Source organism: Cherax quadricarinatus, chromosome 49 (assembly GCF_038502225.1).
Source record: "Cherax quadricarinatus isolate ZL_2023a chromosome 49, ASM3850222v1, whole genome shotgun sequence".
Taxonomy (NCBI): Eukaryota; Metazoa; Arthropoda; class Malacostraca; order Decapoda; family Parastacidae; genus Cherax; species Cherax quadricarinatus.
In genome coordinates, this window is record NC_091340.1 from 14,744,866 (window position 1) to 14,768,456 (window position 23,591).

The following is a 23,591-nucleotide window of genomic DNA, read 5'->3' on the forward strand; positions in this document are numbered from 1 at the left end:
TTGTTTTAATACTTCTGGGTGTCAGGAACGGATTAATTTACATTATTTCTTATGGGGGAAATTGATTCGAAAATTGTCTATTTCGATAATAGTCCCACTTCCAGGAACGGATTAAGGACGATAAACGAGGGACCACTGTATTGTAGTTGTTCACTGTCAACTAACTTATACACATTGTCTTAAATGCCTCCACCAACCCATGCAACTGTTTTTACAACTCTCCCAAAAGCACCTTGTTATAAACAGCAGCTGTTGAAGAATGAGTCATTTGTGTAACATTTGGGAATGTTTATTGAGGAAATGTTTCACCAGTCAGTGACTTCATCAGACCAATACAAAGAAGAATGATGGAAAAAAGAGGAGGAATTTGAGGTATTACCTCAAACTCTTACTACTATTCTTTGTATTGGATGGATGAAGCCACTGTGGCAAAATCTTTCTGCCACTGTGACCACAAATGCACATTTATCCAGATGAATCTCCCACCAGTGTGGCCGTGGTGAACTCTAGCTTAAGTCCCTTCAGAGCCGCCATCATGACTCACAAAATCATAATACAGGAGCTCCTCGCTGTACAGCGATTCATTTTACAGCATTTCACAAATACAGCGGACCCACGGCCAACGATATTAATCCGTTCCTGAGAGCTCATCGTTAGTCGAAATTATCGTTAGTCAAGTTAATTTTCCCCATAAGAAATAATGGAAATCAAATTATGTAATCTATTCCTGACACCCCAAAGTATTGAAAAAAAAAATTTTGCCACATGAAATATTAATTTTAATACACACAAACTGAAGAAGACATGTACAATTATATGACACTTAGCTTTATTGAAGATCTGGTGATGATTGATGGGATGGGGGGAGGGGAGTGTGTGGATGGCGTTAGTGTTTAGAAGGGGAATCCCCTTCCATTAGGACTTGAGGTGTCAAGTTCTTTTCTGGGGTTACTTCCCTTCTTCTTTTAATGCCACTAAGACCAGCTTGAGAGTCACTGGACCTCTGTCGCACAACATATCTGTTCATAGAGCTCTGTACCTCCTGTTCCTTTACGATTTGTCTAAAATGGGCCACAACATTGTCATTGTAATAGTCACCAGCACGGCTTGCAATAGCTGTGTTAGGGTGATTTTCATCCATAAAGGTTTGCAATTCAACCCACTTTGCACACATTTCCTTAATCTTTGAAGTAGGCACAATGGATTCCACAACTGGCATAGGCATCTCAGGGCTAGCCCCAAACCCTTCAAAATCTTTCTTAATTTCCATACTAATTCTCACCCTTATATCACAGGGTTGGCACTAGAAGCTTTCTTGGGGCCCATGGTGACTTATTTTGCAGGTGCAACACTAAAAACGCTGTGATAATATGAAATGTTCCGATTGTATGTTTGGATGCGATCGCGGTGGCTGGCTTGTAAACACTGTGCAGGCCACACGTGGACGCGTCTTGAACGGAACAAATCGCGTTGGTCGAGTTTTTAGCGCTAGTCGAGGCAAAATTTTTGCGTTAAAATGTATCGCTAGTCGGATTTAACGTTATACGATGCCATCGTTGGTCGAGGGTCCACTGTACAGTGGTTTTCAAATATACCCATTCTTCATTTATTCAAACTTCCTACAATAAATATATTTACCACTCACTATAAGCTAAGAACAAAAATATTTAAAGGTAAGTAATGTATATACAGTGGACCCCTGGTTCGCGAAGTCATCGGTAACCGATAAATCCGGTATCCGAAGCATTATATCACAAAAAATTTGCCTCGGTTCCCGTTACAAAACCCGGTACGCGATACGATTCGTACGAGACGTGTCCACCTGTGGCCTGAACTGCCCTGTGTGTGCCAGTGCTTACAAGCCAGCCAGTGTGCGCGCACCTAAGGATACATTCGGTACATTCCATATTATCCATATTATCACTGTTTTTGGTGCTTGTTTCTGCAAAATAAGTCACCATGGGCCCCAAGAAAGCTTCTAGTGCCAACCCATCGAGACCAAGGGTGCTAAAGACTATTGAAATGAAGAAAGAGATAATTGCAAAGTATGAAAGTGGAGTGCGTGTGTCGGAGCTGGCCAAGTTGTATAGTAAATCCCAATCAACCATCTCTACTATAGTGAGCAGGAAAATAGCAATCAAGGAAGCTGTTCTTGCAAAAGGTGCAACTGTGATTACAAAACAGCAATCGCAAGTGTTAGAAAATGTTGAGAGACTGTTATTGGTGTGGATAAATGAAAAACAGATAGCAGGAGATAGCATATCTCAAGCGATCATTTGTGAAGAGGCTAGGCAGTTGCATGAGGATTTAATTAGAAAAATGCCTGCAACTAGTGGTGATGTGAGTGAATTTAAGGCCAGCAAAGGTTGGTTTGAAAGATTTAAGAATCGTAGTGGCATACATAGTGTGATTAGGCATGGTGAGGCTGCCAGTTCAGACCAAAAAGCAGCTGAAAAATATGTGCATGAATTCAAGGGGTACATAGAGGCTGAAGGATTGAAACCTGAACAAGTGTTTAATTGTGACGAAACAGGCCTGTTTTGGAAGAAATTGCTAAACAGGGTTTGAGGCTAACTCTGGGAATCCTATGCCAGTTGAGGAATCCATTGTGGCATTGGGAAAGTCCTTGGGGTTGGAGGTTAGTGGGGAGGATGTGGAAGAGTTGGTGGAGAAGGACAATGACGAACTAACCACTGATGAGCTGCTAGATCATCTTCAACAGCAAGAGGCCAGACCTGAGGAAACTGCTTCGGAGGAGGAGATAGAGAAATTGACGAAGTTGCCTACTTCAAAGATTAAGGAAACGTGTGCAAAGTGGCTTGAAGTGCAAACCTTTTTTGATGAAAATCACCCTGACACAGCTACTGCAAGCCGTGTTGGCAACCTGTACACTGACAATGTTGTGAACCACTTTAAGAAAGTCATAAAGGAACGAGAGGTACAGGTCTCTATGGACAGATATGTTGTGCGACAGAAGTCCAGTGACTCTCAAGCTGGTCCTAGTGGCATTAAAAGAAGAAAGGAAGTAACCCCGGAAAAGGACTTGCTACCTCAAGTCCTAATGGAGGGGGATTTCCCTTCTAAACATTAAAAACTTCGACACTCTCCCCTCCTCCCATCCCATCAATCATCACCAGATCTTCATTAAAGGTAAGTGTCAATTATTCTATTGTGATTATTCTATTGTTATTATTGTTATTGTAATTATTCTGTTGCATTAAACTTAATATTTCATGTGGTAAAAGTTTTTTTTTTTCTTACTTTTGGGTGTCTTGCACGGATTAATTTGATTTCCATTATTTCTTATGGGGAAAATTGATTCGCTTTCCAATAATTTTGCTTTACGATGAGCTCTCAGGAACGGATTAATAACGTGAACCGGGGGTCCACTGTTCTGTATATGCATTTTTTATGCCTAGCTCTGTTGCTTATTTAACCCTTTAAGGGTCGGCAGGCCCTCTCCTGAAAATGTTCTCAGGGTCGAAAAATTTTCAGAAAAAAAAAAAAAAAGATTATTATTTCTTATGAAATGATAGAGAATCTTTTCCCGATCATAATGACACTAAAAGTATGAAATTTGATGGAAAACTTACGGAATTATGCTCTAGCGAAGTTAGCGGTCTCGACGATGTTTACTCATTGATAATTTCGCCAACTTTGAGCCCTGTTTCCGGCCAATTCCAATGTACCAGTTGACAAAAATCATAACTACAGTGGACCCCCGACTAACGATATCATTTCAATCCAGAAGTCTGTTCGAGTGCCGTTATAGACCGAATTTGTTCCCATAAGGAATATTGTGAATTAGATTAGTCCATTTCAGACCCCCAAAAATACACGTACAAAAGCACTTACAAAAATACACTTACATAATTGGTCGAGTTTGGAGCTCATCGTTAGTCAGGGGTCCACTGTATTTCGCTAGAACTCCATTTTTTCTTTCAAATGAGTACAAGAAACCACCCATTTACCGATCTCGACTATTCAATGAAGTGGTCAGAAATTGGCAATTTTGCCAATTTCACACAAATTTCAAAAGATGCCAATTTCCAAATAGGGTCCAGAATAAACAAGACAGACATTCCTGGCACTAAAATAAATTTTTTTCTGTTCATTAGTCACGTCCCCAGGCCTCTCTTACATTACTTTTACTTTCCACATTGAATTTTTATTTTCACAAAAAAATAGAAAATTTACTGTTATGCAGACTACTGCATTAGTGTAGAAACGGTATAAATAATATCAGCGCACTTGTGAAAGAATATTAGCTTCACCAGTTGATGTATATCGGACACATGGCATGTTTTGTTTACTTTTGAACTTTAGCAAAAATCGAACATTTCTGTTACTGTGAGCTCAATTTCAAGGTACTTTTCATTGTGAAACCAATCAAAATCATCTCAGTTTCTGTAATATGTCTTCCATTCTATAAAATGAGACCAGGAAAACTAGAATACAACCATAAATAGCATACGAAAATACAGTGGAACCTTGACTTACGAGTGTCCCAACTTACGAGTTTTTTAAGATACGAGCCGTCCCTGGGTCGATTTTTTGCTCTGAGTTACAAGCCAACATTTGAGTTGCTAGCCAGCTTCTCCCTCCCTCTTCCCCATCAACCAAAAACCTGGACACCTCGCTTGTTTATCTATGATTGCATGCTTTAATTCCATGGCAATCATTCTCTTTTTCTTCTCAGCAATAATATTATGTATAAGAATAATAATAATATAATATTATTGAGTACGCTGAGGTCAGTGGTCACGTGTGGTCATACCTGCCTAAGCTCTTGGGAGTTAGCGTGGGCTGTTACCAAGCACCATGGCTTGTTGTAGTGTTTTAGCATCTCAGGTTCAAGTGTTGAAGAAGGAGATTCTACTTCTTAATAGGAGGCTGAAGCTTCACATAGATGAGTTTGGGAGTGAGTGTGAGAAGGATTTAGCTGGTAAGGGGGAAATGGTCACCAGCAGTGATAGTGGCAGCCGCTTTAAGTGGCAAGTGGTTCACAGTTCAGGAAGAAGGAAGATGAGGAGAGCTAATAGAGAAGATGTGAAGGTAGGAAATCGATTCTCTCTTCTCCAAGACGAGTGTACTTCAGTGGTTAGTGAGGTTGAAGGTACCACTGATTCCCCTGCTAATCAAGGTAAGAATATTTTAATAGTAGGCGATTCTCAGGTAAGATATATGGACCGTGCATTTTGTAACAGAGACAGAAAGGTCAGACACAGAGTGTGCCTTCCTGGAGCTGGTGTTGGTGGCATAGTCATCAGGTTAGATAATATTATGGCAGGTAATGGGAACAAGCCCATTATCCGTCTTTGTGCTGGGGATAATGACATTGGGAAGGGCAGGAGAGAGGAGCTGCTGGATAAGTACAGGTCAGCCATAGAAGTAGTTAGGTCTAAGGGAGGGATCCCAGTCATATGTAGCATCTTGCCTAGAAAGGGAGTGGGCAATTAATGGATGTCAAAGGCAATTGGTATAAATTGCTGGCTAGACAGGTACTGCAAGGAACTTGCAATCCCATTCATTGATAACTGGGACCATGCTGTCCTTTTTCTATCGATTAATCACTTAACTTACTTGCTACACTGTTAATGCTACACTTTATCACTGGCAGGCACTATAGCCTTTATCGAATCATGCTGCTTTAGTATCCTATATGTACATGTATATAGTAGAAACACTGAAGAAGGCACATTCTCCTCTCTCTTTTCCTCTTCCACTCTAGTACACTGCTACGAGTTCTTGAATTCTATTGTCTTTCTCACCTTCTTTACCAAAGAGCTGACACAAGTACAGTGGTCCCTCAATAATCTTCCGGCTTGATAATTGTCCTTTTCGGAAATTTGGCAAAAGTGATATGTATGCAAGGGATGGGGTTCGTCTCTCTGGGGATGGAGTGGTTGCATTAGCCAATTCGATTGAAAGGGTAATTGATGACTCGTCTAGGAATTTAAACTAATAGATTATAGAGGTATGGGTGTTTGTGGGAAACAATCAAGCTGCAGCAATAGAGTTAAAAACAGTAGTTATTACTGGGATACCTCAGAGATATGTTGAAAAAAACAAAATTCAAAACAAAGTTGCTAGTAATGGCAAATCAATTGATCAACAAACAAAAAGAGATAGTAGAGGGCAACGAGTGATTAGCTCCCTTAAGGTTTACTATACAAATAGTAGGAGTCTAAGAAATAAGATAGATGAGCTAAGATTACTTGCAGGTGTAGGTAATATAGATATTATTGGTATAACAGAGACCTGGTTCAACCTGAAAGATAGTGAAATGCCTTCTGAATGCAGCATACAGGGTTATAAACTATTCCACACTGATAGGGTCAACAGGAAGGGTGGTGGAGTGGCGATGTGTCAGAGAAAATTTAAATTGTCTTAGACATGATATTAATTTAGAAACATCGAACACAGAATCTGTTTGGCTACAGTTTCTCGAGGAACGTGAGAAATTAATTTTGGGTGTGATTTATAGGCCCCCAAACCTTGATAGGGAGTGCAGTAAGCCGTTATGGGACGAAATTCATAAGGTATCTAGATATGAAAATGTGATAATGGGAGATTTTAACTTTAGACAAATTGATTGGAATAATATGACAGGAAATCTTGAGTCTAGTGACTTTCTTGATACGGTTCAGGATTGCTTTTTAGAACAGGTTGTGACAGAACCAACTAGAGGAAACAGTCTGCTTGACTTGGTTCTTGCCAACAAAGATTCACTAATTAATAATCTTGAGGTTAATGATAAGCTTGGGGAAAGTGATCATAAATCACTTAGTTTCAATATATCATGGAATTACCCAGATAACTGCAATCAAATCTCTGTCCCAGATTTTTGCTTGGCCGGCTTCATGGGACTGAAAAATTACCTGGGTGGGCTAAATTGTGATGTCATGACTATGGGTCAGGTAGGTGATCTTGGTTGCCAATATGACGTTTTTCAGAGCATAGTTCTAGCTGCCCAGACAACTTTTGTTCTGAGTAGGGAAATTAGATCTAACAAAAATGATTCCAAATGGATGAACAATAGATTAAAACATCTCATTAGTGAAAAGAGAGGCACATATAGGCGTATCAAAAGAGGGGATGGGCAGTTAAGAAATCAATATATTCAATTAAAGAGAGAAATAAAGAAAGGAATAAGAAAAGCAATAAAGGATTATGAGGCTAAGGTCGCAAGGGATTCAAAGACTAACCCAAAAGGGTTCTTTCAGGTATATAGAAGTAAGATTAGGGACAAGATTGGCCCACTTATGAGTAACTCTGGTCAGATCACTGACAGTGATAAGGATGTGTGTGAAATTCTCAATACCTACTTCCTCTCAGTTTTCACCCAGGAAAATACTAGCGATATTCCTGAAATAATAGATTATGTAGAACAGGGTGATAAACTACTCATGATTGCAGTAACTAGTGACATGGTTCCTCGGACAAATAGAGACACTAAAACCTAACAGATCCCCTGGTCCTGATGAACTGTTTGCAAGTGTTAAAGGAATGTAAAGAGGAACCTAGCATACCTTTGGCTAATCTTTTTAACATATCACTACAAACTGGCATAGTGCCTGATAAGTGGAAAATGGCAAATGTAATACCTATTTACGAGGCACGTGACAGGTCCTTGGCTTCAAACTATAGACCAATAAGCCTTACCTCCATAGTGGGAAAATTTATGGAATCAATTGCCGAAGCAATTCGTAGCCATCTTGATAGGCACAGATTGATTAATGAATCTCAACACGGTTTTACAAAGGGGCGTTCCTGTCTTACGAATTTACTAACTTTTTTCACTAAGGTGTTTGAGGAGGTAGATCATGGTAATGAATATGATATTGTGTATATGGACTTCAGTAACACTTTTGATTGAGTTCCACATCAGAGGCTATTGAGGAAACTTAAGGCACATGGAATAGGAGAAATTTTTTCCTGGGCAGAGGCATGGCTGACAAATAGGCAGCAGAGAGTTTGCATAAATCGGGAGAAATCAGAATCGGTGTTCTTCAGGGGTCAGTGTTGGGCCCATTGTTGTTCACAATTTACATAAATGACTTAGGTGAGGGAATAAATAGCGACATAAGCAAATTTGCTGATGACACCAAAATAGGCCATCCTATTCATTCTAATGAGGACACTAGAGCACTCCAGGATGATTTGAATAGACTGATGCATTGGCAGAGAAGTAGCAGATGCAGTTTAATATTGACAAATGCAAAGTTCTAAATGTTGGACAGGTAAATAACCATGCCACATATAAACTAAATAATGTAGATCTTAATACTACTGATTGCGAAAAGGATTTAGGAGTTCTGGTTAGCAGTAATCTTAAACCAAGACAATAGTGCATTAGTGTTCGCAGTAAAGCTAACAGAATTCTTGGCTTCATATCTAGAAGTATAAATAACAGAAGTCCTCAGGTTGTTCTTCAACTCTGTATATCCTTGGTTAGGCCTCATTTAGACTATGCTGCTCAGTTCTGGTCACCGTATTACAGAATGGATATAAATGCTCTGGAAAATGTACAGAGGAAGATGACAAAGATGATCCCATGTATCAGAAATCTTCCCTATGAGGATAGATTGAGGGCCCTGAATCTGCACTCTCTCGAAAGGCGTAGAATTAGGGGGGATATGATCAAGGTGTATAAATGGAAAACAGGAATAAATAAAGGGGATGTAAATAGCGTGGTGAATACTTCAAGCCAAGACAGGACTCGCAGCAATGATTTCAAGTTGGAAAAATTCAGATTCAGGAAGGATATAGGAAAGCACTGGTTTGGTAATAGAGTTGTGGATGAGTGGAACAAACTCCCGAGTACTGTTATTCAGGCTAAAATGTTGTGTAGTTTTAAAAATAGGTTAGATAAATACATGGGTGGGTGTGAGTTGGACCTGACTAGCTTGTGCTGCTGGGTCTGGTGCCATGCTCCCTCCTTGAGTGGGTGACCAGACTGGGTGGGTCATTGGGCTAATCCAGGGGGGGGGGCATGGACCTGCTCTGCATGGGCCAGTTGCAATGTTCTTTCTTATGTTCTTAAGTCATTCAGTAAGTCAGTCAAGTCATTTAGTAAGTTTACCTGGAGAGAGTTCCTGGGGTCAACGCCCCCATGGCCCGGTCTGTGACCAGGCCTCCTGGTGGATCAGTGCCTGATCAATAAGTCAGTCAGGTCATTCAATAAGTCAGTCAAGTCAATTAGTAAGTCAGTCAAGTCACTCAGTAAGTCATTCACTCATATTAGATGAATTGTGATACATAAATAAGCCGTACAGTTGCTAATAGCATCATATTCAAGTATTTTTTCTCGTCTCTCCAGAGTGCAGGAACGAATTAATGAATTTTCAATTAATTTAAACGAGGAAAATTAATTTGATATATGAGTAAATCGAGTTAGGAGCTAGCTCCTGGAACGGTTTAAACTCGTAAGTCAAGGTTCCACTGTACACTGCAAAGTCGCTGTTTTAAACCAAAAACACGGTCGAAGTTTATTTTTCTCATTATGCACTGTATGTTGCAGGATTTTTTTATACTGTGCACACTGACCACATAGACTCATTCTTTCATATGTAGGCCTAACAGCTTTATCTTGCTAGATTTGAAGGCGCTAGAATTTATGCGTACTAGTACGGCACCAACCCTGGCGTGCAAGCTGTACTAGTATGGCACCAACCCTGAAAGGGTTAACCCTTTGACTGTTTCCGACGTATAAATACGTCTTACGAGCCAATGTTTCTGACGTATTTATACGCACAAATTCTAGCGGCTTCAAATCGAGCACCAAAGGCCTGATAGGCCTACACGGGAGAGAATGGGTCTCAGTGGTCGGTGTGCACCCTGTGAAAAAAATCTGGGACCTAGCGGTGCATTGTGGGAACGCCATGTTGTCAGTCCATTTTCACCATGCCTCTCGGTAAGAAGTTCCTCACTCCTCGGCGGATTGGAGGTCTTTTGTTCCCAAGTGATAGCTCTAACAGCGATGAAAATGTCAGTGACAGTGAATTCAAGGGTTTTCAAGTGAGTGTTACCGAAAAAAGTGCCCAGGATAACGTAAATAGTGACGAAAACCCAGATGACCCACAACCTTCGACCTCTGGTGCTGTGCCGGCTTGTTCACGTTCACGTTCGCCTGTACCAGGACGAAAGAGGAAACTATTTGGTCGTGTACAACACCCTGATGATAGCAGTGATAGTGATAGTGATAGTGATTTCAAAGTCATTGAAAGCAGTTCTAGTGACAGTGAGAGTGAATATTCCCCAGTGAAGCGCCAGTATGTACGACGTAGCATGCGGTCTGGTAGTGTTTCATATGTTGTTCCAAGGGGAAGGAGAAACTCTGGGAGCACATCCCGTGGCCCAACACCACGACCTGATAGTGAAGATGACGATATTGTAACGATGGGTATGAATGGTGACAGTGAGGGAGGAGGCAGTGGTGGTGATAGTGAGGGTGGCACGGCCCATGTGGCACCATCACCGGGCCACGCTACTAGCCACGCGGCTGACTCAGCAGAACAACCAGCCTCACCCTACCCCACACTGCCACAACCTGCACCACCACAACCTGCACAGCCACAACCACAGCCACAACCACGGTACAATATCCAGACCCCACCAGCAGACCGCATCTGGGATTGGCAGGACGGTGACGAGTTTGTTCCCAGTCCCCATGACTTTGATGAAACACAAAGTGGAATAAAGCCATCTTGTCCACTTGGGAACAATGCCAGTGAACTGGACTGCTTTGAGTTATTCTTCGATGAACCCCTGATGGACATCATTGTCAGGGAAACCAACACATACTGTGAATACACCATGGCAAATACAATTCTCTCGCCAAAATCACGGCTACACAAGTGGAAGGAGACAACTGTGGCAGAGATGTACCTGTTTTTTGCCACAATAATGCTTATGCCACATGTGTATAAGCACACTGTCACCACATACTGGACAACAGATCGCCTGATTTCAACTCCAGGTTTTAGTGACATTATAGGTGTCAATCGTTTCCTGATACTGTTGCGTATGTTACACTTTTCAGACAAAACCAGGCCTGACAGAAGCGACAGGTTATATAAGATAAGAAATGTGTTTATGTACCTGAAACAAAAGTGCTGCATGTATTTTTATCCCTTCAGGAAGCTTGTTATTGATGAGTCCTTGATTTTATTCAAAGGAAGACTCTCATTCAAGCAATATATACCAAGCAAGAGGAAACGCTTTGGTATAAAGCTATTTGTACTGTGTGATTGCAGAAGTGGTCTTGTTTTAGATATTATTGTGCACACTGGCAGTAATACTTTGAGAGATACCATGAAGTTATTGGGTATCTCTGGTGATGTGGTTCGAACAATGATGGAACCATATCTTGGTAAGGGGCATATGTTATTTACTGATAACTGGTACACAAGCCCCTTACTCAGTGATTTCTTGCGAGTGAACTTGACAGACGTGTGTGGCACAGTGCGTGGTAATCGCAAACATATGCCAAGGTTCGACGCTGGCACTCGCAGAGGTGAGGTGCAAGCCTTTGCTGCCAATGACATCATGGCATTTCGGTGGCATGACAAACGTGATGTCACATTGTTGACATCAGTTCACACAAACGAAATGGTACCCAGTGGCAGGGACAACAGAGAGACCAATGAACCCATTCTAAAGCCTGCAGCTGTCATGGACTACAACCTCAATATGCGCTTAGTGGACAAATGTGACATGCAGATTGGGTTTGCAGACTGTGTACGCAAGAGTTATAAGTGGTATATCAAACTTTTTTTCCATCTTGTTGATATCTCTATGCTAAATGCTTATAACATATACAAGTTGAAGACCAACAAAACACCAAAATATGGTGAATTTTGCCTGTCAGTAATCAGACAAATAATTGCAAAGTACAAAGGAGCAACTCCTGCAATAGACCAGCGCCCACAGACGTCATCTCGTTTGAGGCCTGGTGATCACTACCCCATACAACTGCCTCCTACTACTGCCAAGAAAAATGCTCAGAAGAGGTGTTATGTATGTATGCATACCACAAAACGCCCACAAACACGCAGAGACACTCGTTTTATGTGTGAGGAGTGTGAAGTGCCCCTCTGCATATACCCATGTTTCAAAGAGTTCCACAAGCTGCAGCAGTTCTAGGAACGTGGTTAGTGACTGTACATATGTATATATATTATGGAACAATAGTAATAAACATTGTTTTGTATTGTTTGTTTGTGTAAACAAAGTGTATACACAAACTAATAGTGATAAAGTTTGTTCTGTTATTGTGTTGTAAATAATGAGTGTATATTTGAACAATGCACCTTACATTGGTCTCACAGGCCACATAAGTTACCTGGAAAAGAAAAATATTGAAAAATGCAAGAAACCTTTGAATTAGAGTAAATAAAAGAATACCGGGTGGGCGGCAGTTGCCGCTGTTGCCGTACGCACGTCAATTTCTGCAAACTTTGCGGCTCTATATCTCGGTAAGTACTGATGGCAAAAAATTTTTTTTAGGCTTAAAACACTAGTAAAAATATTCCTAACATTTTCATAAGAAAAAATAATTTTTTTTTTTCGAATATTTGGCGACATAGAATGACAGTTTCAGAGAGGGCCCTGAAACAGTCAAAGGGTTAATATATGATAGTGTAAGCATGTTACCAGGCTTTCATATGCATTTGAAAGTGAAAAAAGGCTGCGATTCATTTTACAGCAGTAACCCAGAACCTAACCTGCTGTATAAGCAGGGCCTTCCTGTATAGCAATAGTCTGGAACCTAACTTGCTGTATAAGTGGGGCCCTCCTGTAACACGATTGCAAACAAGCTACAGAACAGGCGGGGATTGAACTCGTTTGCCATGGGTTCAGTCTCTGTTGGTTTTGTGGTTGTTTGCAGCTATTTTACTATGATTTCACGAGTTCTAGGTCTGTAGATTGGAAGCCAGAGGTGCTAGCAATATCACCGAGGTATGAGTCTTGACTCTTTCTTTTTGTCTTAGGGCATGTCTTTGGAATGGTGCAAGAAGAGCGACACTGGGCTCCCTAAGCCAGACTTGGTGCTGTACCTTGATGTAAGCGAGAAGGACGTGCAGAAACGAGGGCAGTTTGGTGCAGAGCGCTACGAGAAGGAGGAGTTCCAGAAACGTGTGCGGGCGAACTACGAGCTACTCAAGGATGACACTTGGAGGGTAATTACAGTGTTATCATCCCTCTACCTCATCACTTAACCCTTTCAGGGTCGACAAGCCCTCTCAGAGACTTGTTCTCAGGGTTGGCCAAATTTTAAAAAAAAAAAAAAAAATTCTTATGAAAAGATAATCTTTTCCCGATCATAATGACACCAAAAGTACACAATTTGATGGAAAACTTACGGAATAATGCTCTCACGAAGTTAGCGGTCTCGACGATGTTTACGCATCGGCGATTTCGCCCACTTTGAGCCCTATTTCGGCCAATTCCAATGTACTAGTCGACAAAAATCATAACTATTTCGTTAGAACTCCATTTTTTCTCTCGAATGAGTACAAGAAACCACCCATTTACCGATTTCAACTATCCAATACAGTGGTCAGAATTTACCTATTTTGCCAATTTGACACAAATTTCAAAAGATGCCAATTTCCGAATAGGGTCCAGAATAAACAAGAAAGACATTCCTGGCACTAAAATAACATTTCTTCTGTTCATTAGTCACGTCCCCATGCCCCTCTTACATTCTTTTGCTTTCCACTTTGAATTTTTATTCTCACAAAAAATAGAAGATTTACTGTTATGCAGACTACTGCATTAGTGTAGAAATAGTATAAATAATATCAGTGCACTTGTGAAAGAATATTAGACTCACCAGTTGACGTGTATTGGATGCTTAGCATGATTTGTTTACTTTTGAACTTGGGTAAAAATCAAACATTTCTGCTACTTTGAGCTCAATTTCAAGGTACTTTTTATTGTAAAACCAGTCAAAATCATCTCAATTTTGGTAATATGTCTTCCATTCTATAAAATGAGACCAGGAAAACTAGAATACAACAATAAATACCATACGAAAATACAGTGCAAATTCTCTGTTTTAATCCAAAAACACGGTCAAAGTTTTTTTTTTTCTCATTATGCACTGTGCTTCAGGATTTTTTTTATACTGCGCACACTGACCACAGACCCATTCTGTCATGTGTAGGCCTACCAGCTTTCTCTCATTAGATTTGATTAGGCGTACTAGTACGCCAAAAACCCTGGTGCGTAAGCCGTACTAGTACGGCCGAGACCCTGAAAGGGTTAAGAGGCACACGAGTTTACCTGTCTCCTAAATATCATGTTTATTTTTACCCTATAATCTACCTTGTCCATAACTACTATTGCATATGCTTTGCTTTCATAAGGTGAAGTCTAGGGTCTTTCCTTAATTCATGGTATAACTTAACAAATCTTTGAGGACAGATGTGTTGTAGAGGTCTGAGCTTTACTCAGACCTCTACAAATGCTTTTTATGACTTGACATGCCTTTAGAGTGTGAGCAAAGTAACACTTTGAAGGATGAGTGGAGATATATTGCAGTTTTTGAACTAGTACTGGCATGCCTCTGGCAAGAGGCATGCCAGTACTAGGAGTGAGTGATGAAAGTGTTTCTTCTTTTTCGGGTCACCCTGCCTCGGTGGGAAACGGCTGATGTATTAATAAAAAATATTATTATTATTCTGAGTCTCTTGTATATTTGTAAGTTTATTCTAGACAGGTCAGCCATCACTAATCCAGCATCATTGGGACCTGTAGTGTGCTGGCTTCTAGAGTTTGCCAGATTACAGAGTGGTTAGGTTAGAATACACTTAATTAACCTATCAATGGAGACTATTTCTGCTACATCTTTCTCATTTTCATCACTGCTTTCTCCTCCACTTGCTTGATGCTGTGGATTTACAGCCATCTGCACAATTTCTGAGTCAGTATAATGATGAAATTTGAAATTATGCTAGTCGAAATTAGTGCCGGATTACTGATGGCCGACCTGTATTACTTTATTGTAACTTTTATTCCCCCCTGGCGAGGGGCTCTCGATCTAGGGAATTGGATCTGTGCTCCAGTTCCCTGAATTGAGCCTAAATACCTTCCATCCCCTCACCCCCCCCCATAGGCACTGTATAATCCTATGGGTTTAGCGCTCCCCTATGATTATAATATTAATATAACCTTTATTCTTCAAGTTCTGGTCTGTCACTCAACAGCTCACTGATAGATACTTTAATATTTTCAGATAATTGATGCAAGTTTGAGCATTGACAAGCTTCAAGAAGTAATTAAAGAAGAGGCTCTCAAAGTTATAAACAAAACAAAAGATGAAAAAATACCAGAGCTTTGGGTTGAATGATCGTGCATCAGTGGATATTTTATAGAATTTCTAATAGAGGTAATTCACAAGAAAGATGGTTAAAATTAACTTGCACTTTGAGGAGGATACACGGATAACCCGCAAATGGGAGAGAGAAGCTTATGACATTATTGCTACTTGTAAATTGTTCAAGTGGGACCGAAATGTTTTCGTAGGTTATTTGTGTATTGTTCCAGCCACAGTATTGTGACTTTTTCTTCACTTTGGGGAGGAAACTGATGTTTCAGTTTCTCCAGGACCATTATCAAATCACAACTGAGAAACTGTGAAGACAGGTCAGGTGAAGAGGTAGGAATAAATAATTTTTAATTGGGTAGTGGGTGTGTGGCTGAGTTGACACATGATGGAAAAAGACAACTCTAGCTAGAGACCTTTTGTTGTTACACCTTCAATTTAACAGACATTGGAAAAATGTAGCTAATCCGCTGGGTCGGTTGGTTTGCAAAGTGAATAAAAATGGCTGGTTACAATTGGAACTAAGCACTAAACCCACAAGGGTCATACAGCTCTGCTGGTTTATATATTGGTAAGTGTTATGATCATTGCAAAACAACTGATCTTTGTCCACCATTTTCAATTCTCATCTTAGATGATTAAATTGAGGCTTTTTTTTTTTATAACATTTTACCAATGAGACACTGGTTTTATCAGTACAGTGCTTGATAAAACCAGAAAGTGGTTTTATTAAGTACAGTACTTTATACAATCACTTGCTTGTTTAATCAAGTACAATGCTTGCTGGTTATATCAAGTACAGTGCTTGCTAAAACCACTTGCTGGTTTATCAAATACACTGTATTTTATAACGTTACTGCAAGTGTCTTCAGTTTTTTATATTGTCAAGTCACAGGACTAATTTTGTCAAATTCACTAAGGGACCAAGGATTACAAGTTGATCATCCTTACAAGCAGTGGCTGCTCGTCCATAGGAGCTGCAGAGCTGCAGTCCCCCCCAAATGCTCACTGCCAGACGTATGACGATTTCAACCTTATGCTAAAATAATTTCAACTGATGAATGTATTACTGGAAAAATCTGTTGTATGTTGTTTTAAATGTATTTATAAGCGATTTTTTTTTTGTTCAAATGAGATAAAAAAATGATTAAAAATATAAGTTGGTGCAGTACAATAGTATGGGTATTACAGTGGACCCCCGGTTAACGATTTTAATCCGTGCAAGAGGGCTCATCGTTATGCGAAATAATCGTTATGCGAATGAATTTTCCCCATAAGAAATAATGGAAATAAAATTAATCCGTGCAAGACGCCCAAAAGTATGAAAAAAATTTTTTTTTACCACATGAAATGTTAATTTTAATACACACAAACTGAAAAAGGCATGCACAATTAAATGACACTTACTTTTATTGAAGATCTGGTGATGATTGATGGGATGGGAGGAGGGGAGAGCATTATCTTCTTACTGTTTAGAAGGGGAATCCCCTTCCATTAGGACTTGAGGTAGCAAGTCCTTTTCTGGGGTTACTTCCCTTCTTCTTTTAATGCCACTAGGACCAGCTTGAGAGTCACTGGACCTCTGTCGCACAACAAATCTGTCCATAGAGCTCTGTACCTCCCGTTCCTTCAAGACTTTCCTAAAATGGGCCATAACATTGTCATTGAAATAGTCACCAGCACGGCTTGCAACAGCTGTGTCAGGGTGATTTTCATCTATAAAGGTTTGCAGTTCAACCCACTGTGCACACATTTCCTTAATCTTTGAAGTAGGCACAATGGATTCCACAACTGGCATAGGCTTCTCAGGGTTAGCCCCAAACCCTTCAAAATCTTTCTTAATTTCCATACTAATTCTCACCCTTTTTACCACAGGGTTGGCACTAGAAGCTTTCTTGGGGCCCATGGTCACTTATTTTCCAGAAACAGCACCGAAAACACTGTAATAATACGAAATATTCCGAGTGTATGCTTGGATGTTACCGCGGAGGCTGGCTGGTAAACAATGGGACGGCCGGCACATGTGAGGGCACATTGGACGCGTCTCGGACGAAAATCGGTAAGCGGGTTTTTAATCGGTATGCGCGGCAAAAATTTTGCGATAAAAGTAATCGGTATGCGGAAAAATCGCTATGTGATGCCATCGTTATGCGGGGGTCCACTGTACTGGCGCTCCATCAGGCAGCGAGGAGCTGCAGGATTGTAAGGATTGCAATTTGATCATCCTTACAGGGAAGCAACTGTTGCTAATATTCATAAGGAGCACTAAACCCATAAGAGTCATTCAGTACTATATGAGGTTCCATCAATCCAATTTTCCATTTGCAGTTTATTTTTTGACCTCCCTAAAATATGCTGGACTGTAGCCTTAGTATTTTAGCCATTTTTGGATAGTTTATATATTACTTAGAATCACTTCGTGGGTACTATTTTATACTGATTTAAATATGTACTGACAGGGGTACAAAGGGACTTTTTTATGCCTATGAAAATTATTTTTAGCCTTCATTGAAAGATACATATACAAGACTTCCATGTTTTTAGGATTAACTGATCTAATAGTTCTTCCCATGGGACCATGTATGGAAAATTAAAGAAAATCAAGAATGATTCAAGAAAGAGGGCATTCTAATTCCTCAAGTGTCACCAGCATCAAGGTATATACCCAGAAAGGAAGGAGAGTTGTGTTATTCAGGAAAGGCTTGGAAATCACCACTGTAAAAAATTGGCCCCTCAAGGAAGGTTCCTTGATGCTGGTGAGGGGCTCTTGATCTAGGGAACTGGATCTGTGCTCCAGTTCCCTGAGTTAAACCTGAATACCTTCCATCCCTCCCCCAAGCACTGTATAATCCTATGGGTTTAGTGCTCCCCCCTTGATTATAATAATAATAATGTAGAAAATTGGTGTCAACTAAGAGATTATGAACTGTGGTAAAGGTACAGCCATCAGAGAAAACTGTTGACAAGTATGCCATTTTGTTGAAAAAGGGATCTAAAATGAAGTTCTTGTGTCATTTGGTGACTGCCACAAATTAACTATCAAGATTACGTGACAGTCCATGCAAAACAGAGCAAAGTGCCACATGTAAGAGGAGTTACTTTTGGGACTCGCTGTGTTCTCAGCCGGATGCAAACGCTCACTCCTTCCATTTTTCTAAATCTGTTAAAATAATGCAGTAAATTTTGTTAGCAAAACAACTTTTGTGAGGCTATTTTTATTTATGAACTTGTATAAAATATCCTACTGAATTGTACATAATTTGGATAATTTAATAAAAGCATAAATTCTAATACTGTATTTTCCTATCCTGCAGTCTACCGTACAAAGTCGAGTACAGTACTGTATTTCAGAAAGAAAAAGGTGAACATCAGGTACAAGATACACTGTTTAACCAAGTACAGTATATAGGTAGTTTTTCCCTCAGCAATCACTCTCACAAATTCCTAATTACTCCTTCCTGTGATTAGAGAAGCATGGAGCTTTACCTGAATGCCCCTTATTTTATTCAAACCTGATTATCTCCCATTCCTCCATCATTATCATGGGGAGGAGGATGCTAAACCCATATGGATTATACAGCATCCATTCCTCCAGGTGTCTAATGATCCTAATAGGTTTAGGCTCCCCTCCATGACTATAACAACACATTTCAATATCTGAAAATAACCTGTGAATCAATTTGATTAAGGAATCAGCCTTCTCCAGAAATAAATACAGTGGACCCCCGCTTAACGATCACCTCCAAATGCGACCAATTATGTAAGTGTATTTATGTAAGCGTGTTTGTACGTGTATGTTTGGGGTGTCTGAAATGGACTAATCTACTTCACAATATTCCTTATGGGAAAAAATTCGGTCAGTACTGGCACCTGAACATACTACTGGAATGAAAAAAGTTCGTTAACCGGGGGTCCACTGTATATACCGAGAGTACAGCAGTTGTACAACTCCCATACCTTATGATAATTCATGCAATTTTAAACTGGGCATTCAAGAAGACCAGGCCCTGGGGGCATTGACCCCTGGAACACCCTCCAGGTATACACTGATCACCTACTGACACACACACACACACTTGCTAGTTCAGTATTTCAACATACATCTAAAGAATTCCCTTCAATCCCACAGCCCTTAGATTAAAAGGTTCAAGTGTTTGTACCCCTCAAGGAAGGGTCCTTGATGTTGGTGAGGGGCTCTTGATCTAGGGAATTGGATCTGTGCTCCAGTTCCCTGAATTAAGCCTGAATACCTTCCATATTTCTCCTCAGGTGCTGCATAATCCTATGGATTTAGTGCTCCCCCTTGAGTATTATAATAATAATCAAGTGTTTGTAAGCTGCAGCAGTGACTGTACATTCTTTCTACATTTGCTTTCTCATTAGGAGCTTCAGCACCCCATGGAGAATAAAAATATTTAAGCACTTCCTTGATAGTTATAACAGAACCCATAGACATAATACTAGACACAAAAATCTCTATGACCTACCCCACGTCCGGCTTAATCTTCGTAAAACCTCAGTGTGCATAAAAGGACCCAGAGATCTAGAACTTTAAATCTTTCATTTTGTGTGGGCCATTCAATGCAAGGATTAGTGGAGTGATTCTTCATCTACAATCTTCTTGTAATAAAGTTGGTAGAACTACTGACAATATGTAAAGTAAAAGGACACAAGTGCAACTAATGTGACATTTTATTGTGGCAACGTTTCGCTCTCCAGGAGCTTTATCAAGCCATTACAAACAATACATGGACACAGAGGGTATATAAAGGCTCAGAGTGAGGTGCAATACTAGTGAGGTACCATTTCGATGTTCACTAGTGGTAGTAGTAGTAGTGACAAAAGTAATACAATATGGTAGAGCAATTAATTTGTACCTTTTACTCATACGAATTAATTGCTCTACCATATTGTATTACTTTTGTCACTACTACTACTACTACCACTAGTGAACATCAAAATGGTACCTCACTAGTATTGCACCTCACTCTGAGCCTTTATATACCCTCTGTGTCCATGTATTGTTTGTAATGGCTTGATAAAGCTCCTGGAGAGCGAAATGTTGCCACAATAAAATGTCACATTAGTTGCACTTGTGTCCTTTTACTTTACAATCTTCTTGTTTCGGTCAATGACCAGTCAAGCTATCATCACTCACATCTATTTGCATTACATTGTGTATATTGTGGAATTTTACTTAAAATGTAAAATACCGCTGCAAGTTTTGTCATGGGTGCACCTGACCTGTGATTGGTCTCAGAGGGCTGTACCCTTGTAGCCTGTGGCCAGGCTTCCCTGTTGACGGCTTGGTCAACCATGTTGTTGGGGCATCCTTGGGTACAGCAGTGCTAAACTGACTTTTGGAAACTGGCGTTAAACAATACTTGCCACCCCAATACATGCTAAGTTAATGACTAAATAACTTTGTGAAATTGAACAAGGATCTTGTAAATAACAAAAAGGCACAATACCGTGACTGGAACAATACACAAATAACCCGCACATAAAAGAGAGAAGCTTACGACGACGTTTCGGTCCGACTTGGACCATTGACAAAGTCACACTAACAGAGGGGGAGCAGGACGGCTATATATAGGCAGGAAGAGGTGGAGGTAGTAGTAGTAGTAGTAGTAGTAGTAGTAGTAGTAGTAGTAGTAGTAGTAGTAGTAGTAGTAGTAGTACAAGAATTGTATATAATACCGACAGGATGAAATGACACATGCACAACACCCGGGCATCCCCACCGTAGACGTTTCGCCATCCAGCCAGCCACTGGATGGCGAAACGTCCACACCAAAGACAACCAGACGCTGCACATGTGTCTTAATTTCATCAGAAGTTGTAGTAGAAGAAGAAGAGGTAGTAGTAGTGGTAGAAGTGGGAAATAAGGAAGACGAGCCTCATTTCTTCTTCTTCTTCTTCTTCTTCTTCTTCTTCTTCTTCTTCTTCCTCCTCCTCTTCCCCTTTCCTCTCTCCTTTTCTCCTCTGGGTGGTCTTTCTCTCTCTTGTCTCGTGTTTCTGTTCCTTCTTCATTTATTTTATTTTCACCACTTCCCCTTTCACGCACCTCGGTGCGCTTGCTCTCCCTCTTTGGGTTTCTAGCTCTCTTGCAGTGCTCCCTTTCCTTTGTATTTGACTGGCTCGTCTTCCTTATTTCCCACTTCTACCACTACCACTACTACTACCTCTTCTTCTTCTACTACAACTTCTGATGAAATTAAGACACATGTGCAGCGTCTGGTTGTCTTTGGTGTGGACGTTTTGCCATCCAGTGGCTGGCTGGATGGCGAAACGTCTATGGTGGGGATGCCCGGGTGTTGTGCATGTGTCATTTCATCCTGTCGGTATTATATACAATTCTTGTACTACTACTACTACTACTACCTCCACCTCTTCCTGCCTATATATAGCCGTCCTGCTCCCCCTCTGTTAGTGTGACTTTGTCAATGGTCCAAGTCGGACCGAAACGTCGTCGTAAGCTTCTCTCTTTTATGTGCGGGTTATTTGTGTAAGGATCTTGTAAACCTTTCTCCCGCATAAATTACTAAATGTAAAAAGAAAAAACTCATTTCTTTTTTTGGGTCACCCTGCTTCAGTGGGAAATAGCTGGTGTATTAGAAAAAATAATGAAAATAAAAATGACTTCATCGAAGGCGATACAAGTTATTTCTGTCACTTACATGGTAATTGAATGTAAAATTGTGTAGGTGGAGATGTACTGAAAATAAAAAGAATGTGGAGTCTAGGTCCTAATAGCTATTAAAAAATGTCAATTCACAATTCTTCTCACAACACACTGTACAGTGCATTAAACAAGGATATTTAGAAGGCATAATGGGTTCTGATGTCTTCCAATCTCTTGGACAACTTGTCTGGTGTCTTGTCTAGGTCCTTGGAGATACAATGGAACCTCAGCTTACAAACGCCCCACCATGCGAATTTTTCAGGATACGAACCGTCATTCGGTCGATTTTTTGCTTCTGGATATGAACGAAATTTCAGGATGCGAACTTCCTCATCAAGGGAAGTTCCTTAAATAAATAAATAAAATATTTATTTCTTTGCAAAGGTTACAGTGTGTGTTTACATATACAGTGGACCTTCAGGTAACGGTTGCATTGGCTAATGCCAAATCGGACTGCGTCCCTTTTTTGTGGCAAAATATTGGCTCGTCTAACGCCCAAATACTCGGTTAAGGGCATTCATCTCGAACATGTCCGCGCGGCCTTTCCAGTACAGCTAGTATGCCATTGTTTATAAGCCAGGGAGGATGATTCCATGCATGCATGTGATACATTTTGTATTATTCCATTGTTTTTAGTGCTTGTAACTGCTAAATAAGCCACCATTGACCCAAAGAAACTTTCTAGTGCCAGCCCTTTGGTAAAAAGGGCGAGAAATACTATCAAATTGAAGAAAGAGATCACCGCAAAATATGAAAGTGTAGTACGTGTCTCCAAGTTGGCCAGGTTATATAACAAACCCCATTCAACCATCATACTATCTTGGCCAACAAAAATGCAATCAAGGAAGCTGTTGCAAAAGGTGCAAGTATGCTTACAAAACAAAGATCACAAATACTCAAAGATGTGGAGAGACTTTTGTTGGCGTGGATCAACGAGAAACAATTATCAGGAGATAGTGGACATTTGTACAATGTGGACAAAGTTGCAAGCGTTTATGGATGACCATCACCCTGACACAGCTGTTGCAAGCCGTGCTGGTGACTTTTATAATAACAATGTTGTGTCCCATTTTAGGGAAATCTTAAAGACACGCCAGAAAGAGAGTTCTCTGGACAGATTTTTGGTGCGACATGGGTCCAGTGACTCTCAAGCTGGTCCTAGTGGCATTAAAAAAACAGAAGGGAGGTAACCCCGGAAAAGGACTTGCTTCCTAAAGTCCTTATGGAAGGGGATTCCCCTTCCAAACAATAATGCACCTCCAGCCTCTCCCTCTCCTCCCGTATCATCACTCATTATTAAGTCCTCAATAAAGGTAAGTGTCATTTCAGTATTGTTTATTGTGCATGTCTCATTGTTTTCTGTGTAGGGAAATTTATATTTCATGTAAAAAAAATTATTTTGTTTAATACTTTTGGGTATCTGGAAAGGATTAATTGGATTTCCGTTATTTCTTATGGGGAAAATTAATTCAGATAACGGCAAAATCGGTTAAAGGCAAGCTCTCTGGAATGGATTAATGCTGTTACCCGAGGGTCCACTGTAATATGATTGGAGCAAAGAAAGCCTCTATC

At 40.3% G+C, this 23,591-nt stretch overlaps 1 protein-coding gene across 3 annotated transcripts in view; it reads left to right on the plus strand.

Moving 5' to 3' along the window:
• Positions 1-17,147, plus strand: part of LOC128696942 (thymidylate kinase) — a 42,035-nt gene extending 24,888 nt beyond the window's left edge. For 2 of the 3 annotated variants that reach the window (XM_053788366.2, XM_053788367.2), the window contains exons 5-6: positions 12,996-13,184; positions 15,245-17,147. In XM_053788366.2, coding sequence (XP_053644341.2) covers positions 12,996-13,184; positions 15,245-15,358 — 303 coding nt within the window. In that variant the 3' untranslated portion in view covers positions 15,359-17,147. The remainder of the gene's footprint in view (positions 1-12,995; positions 13,185-15,244) is intronic. The other variant, XM_053788365.2, reaches the window with a different exon arrangement.
• Positions 17,148-23,591: the final 6,444 nt, after the last annotated feature.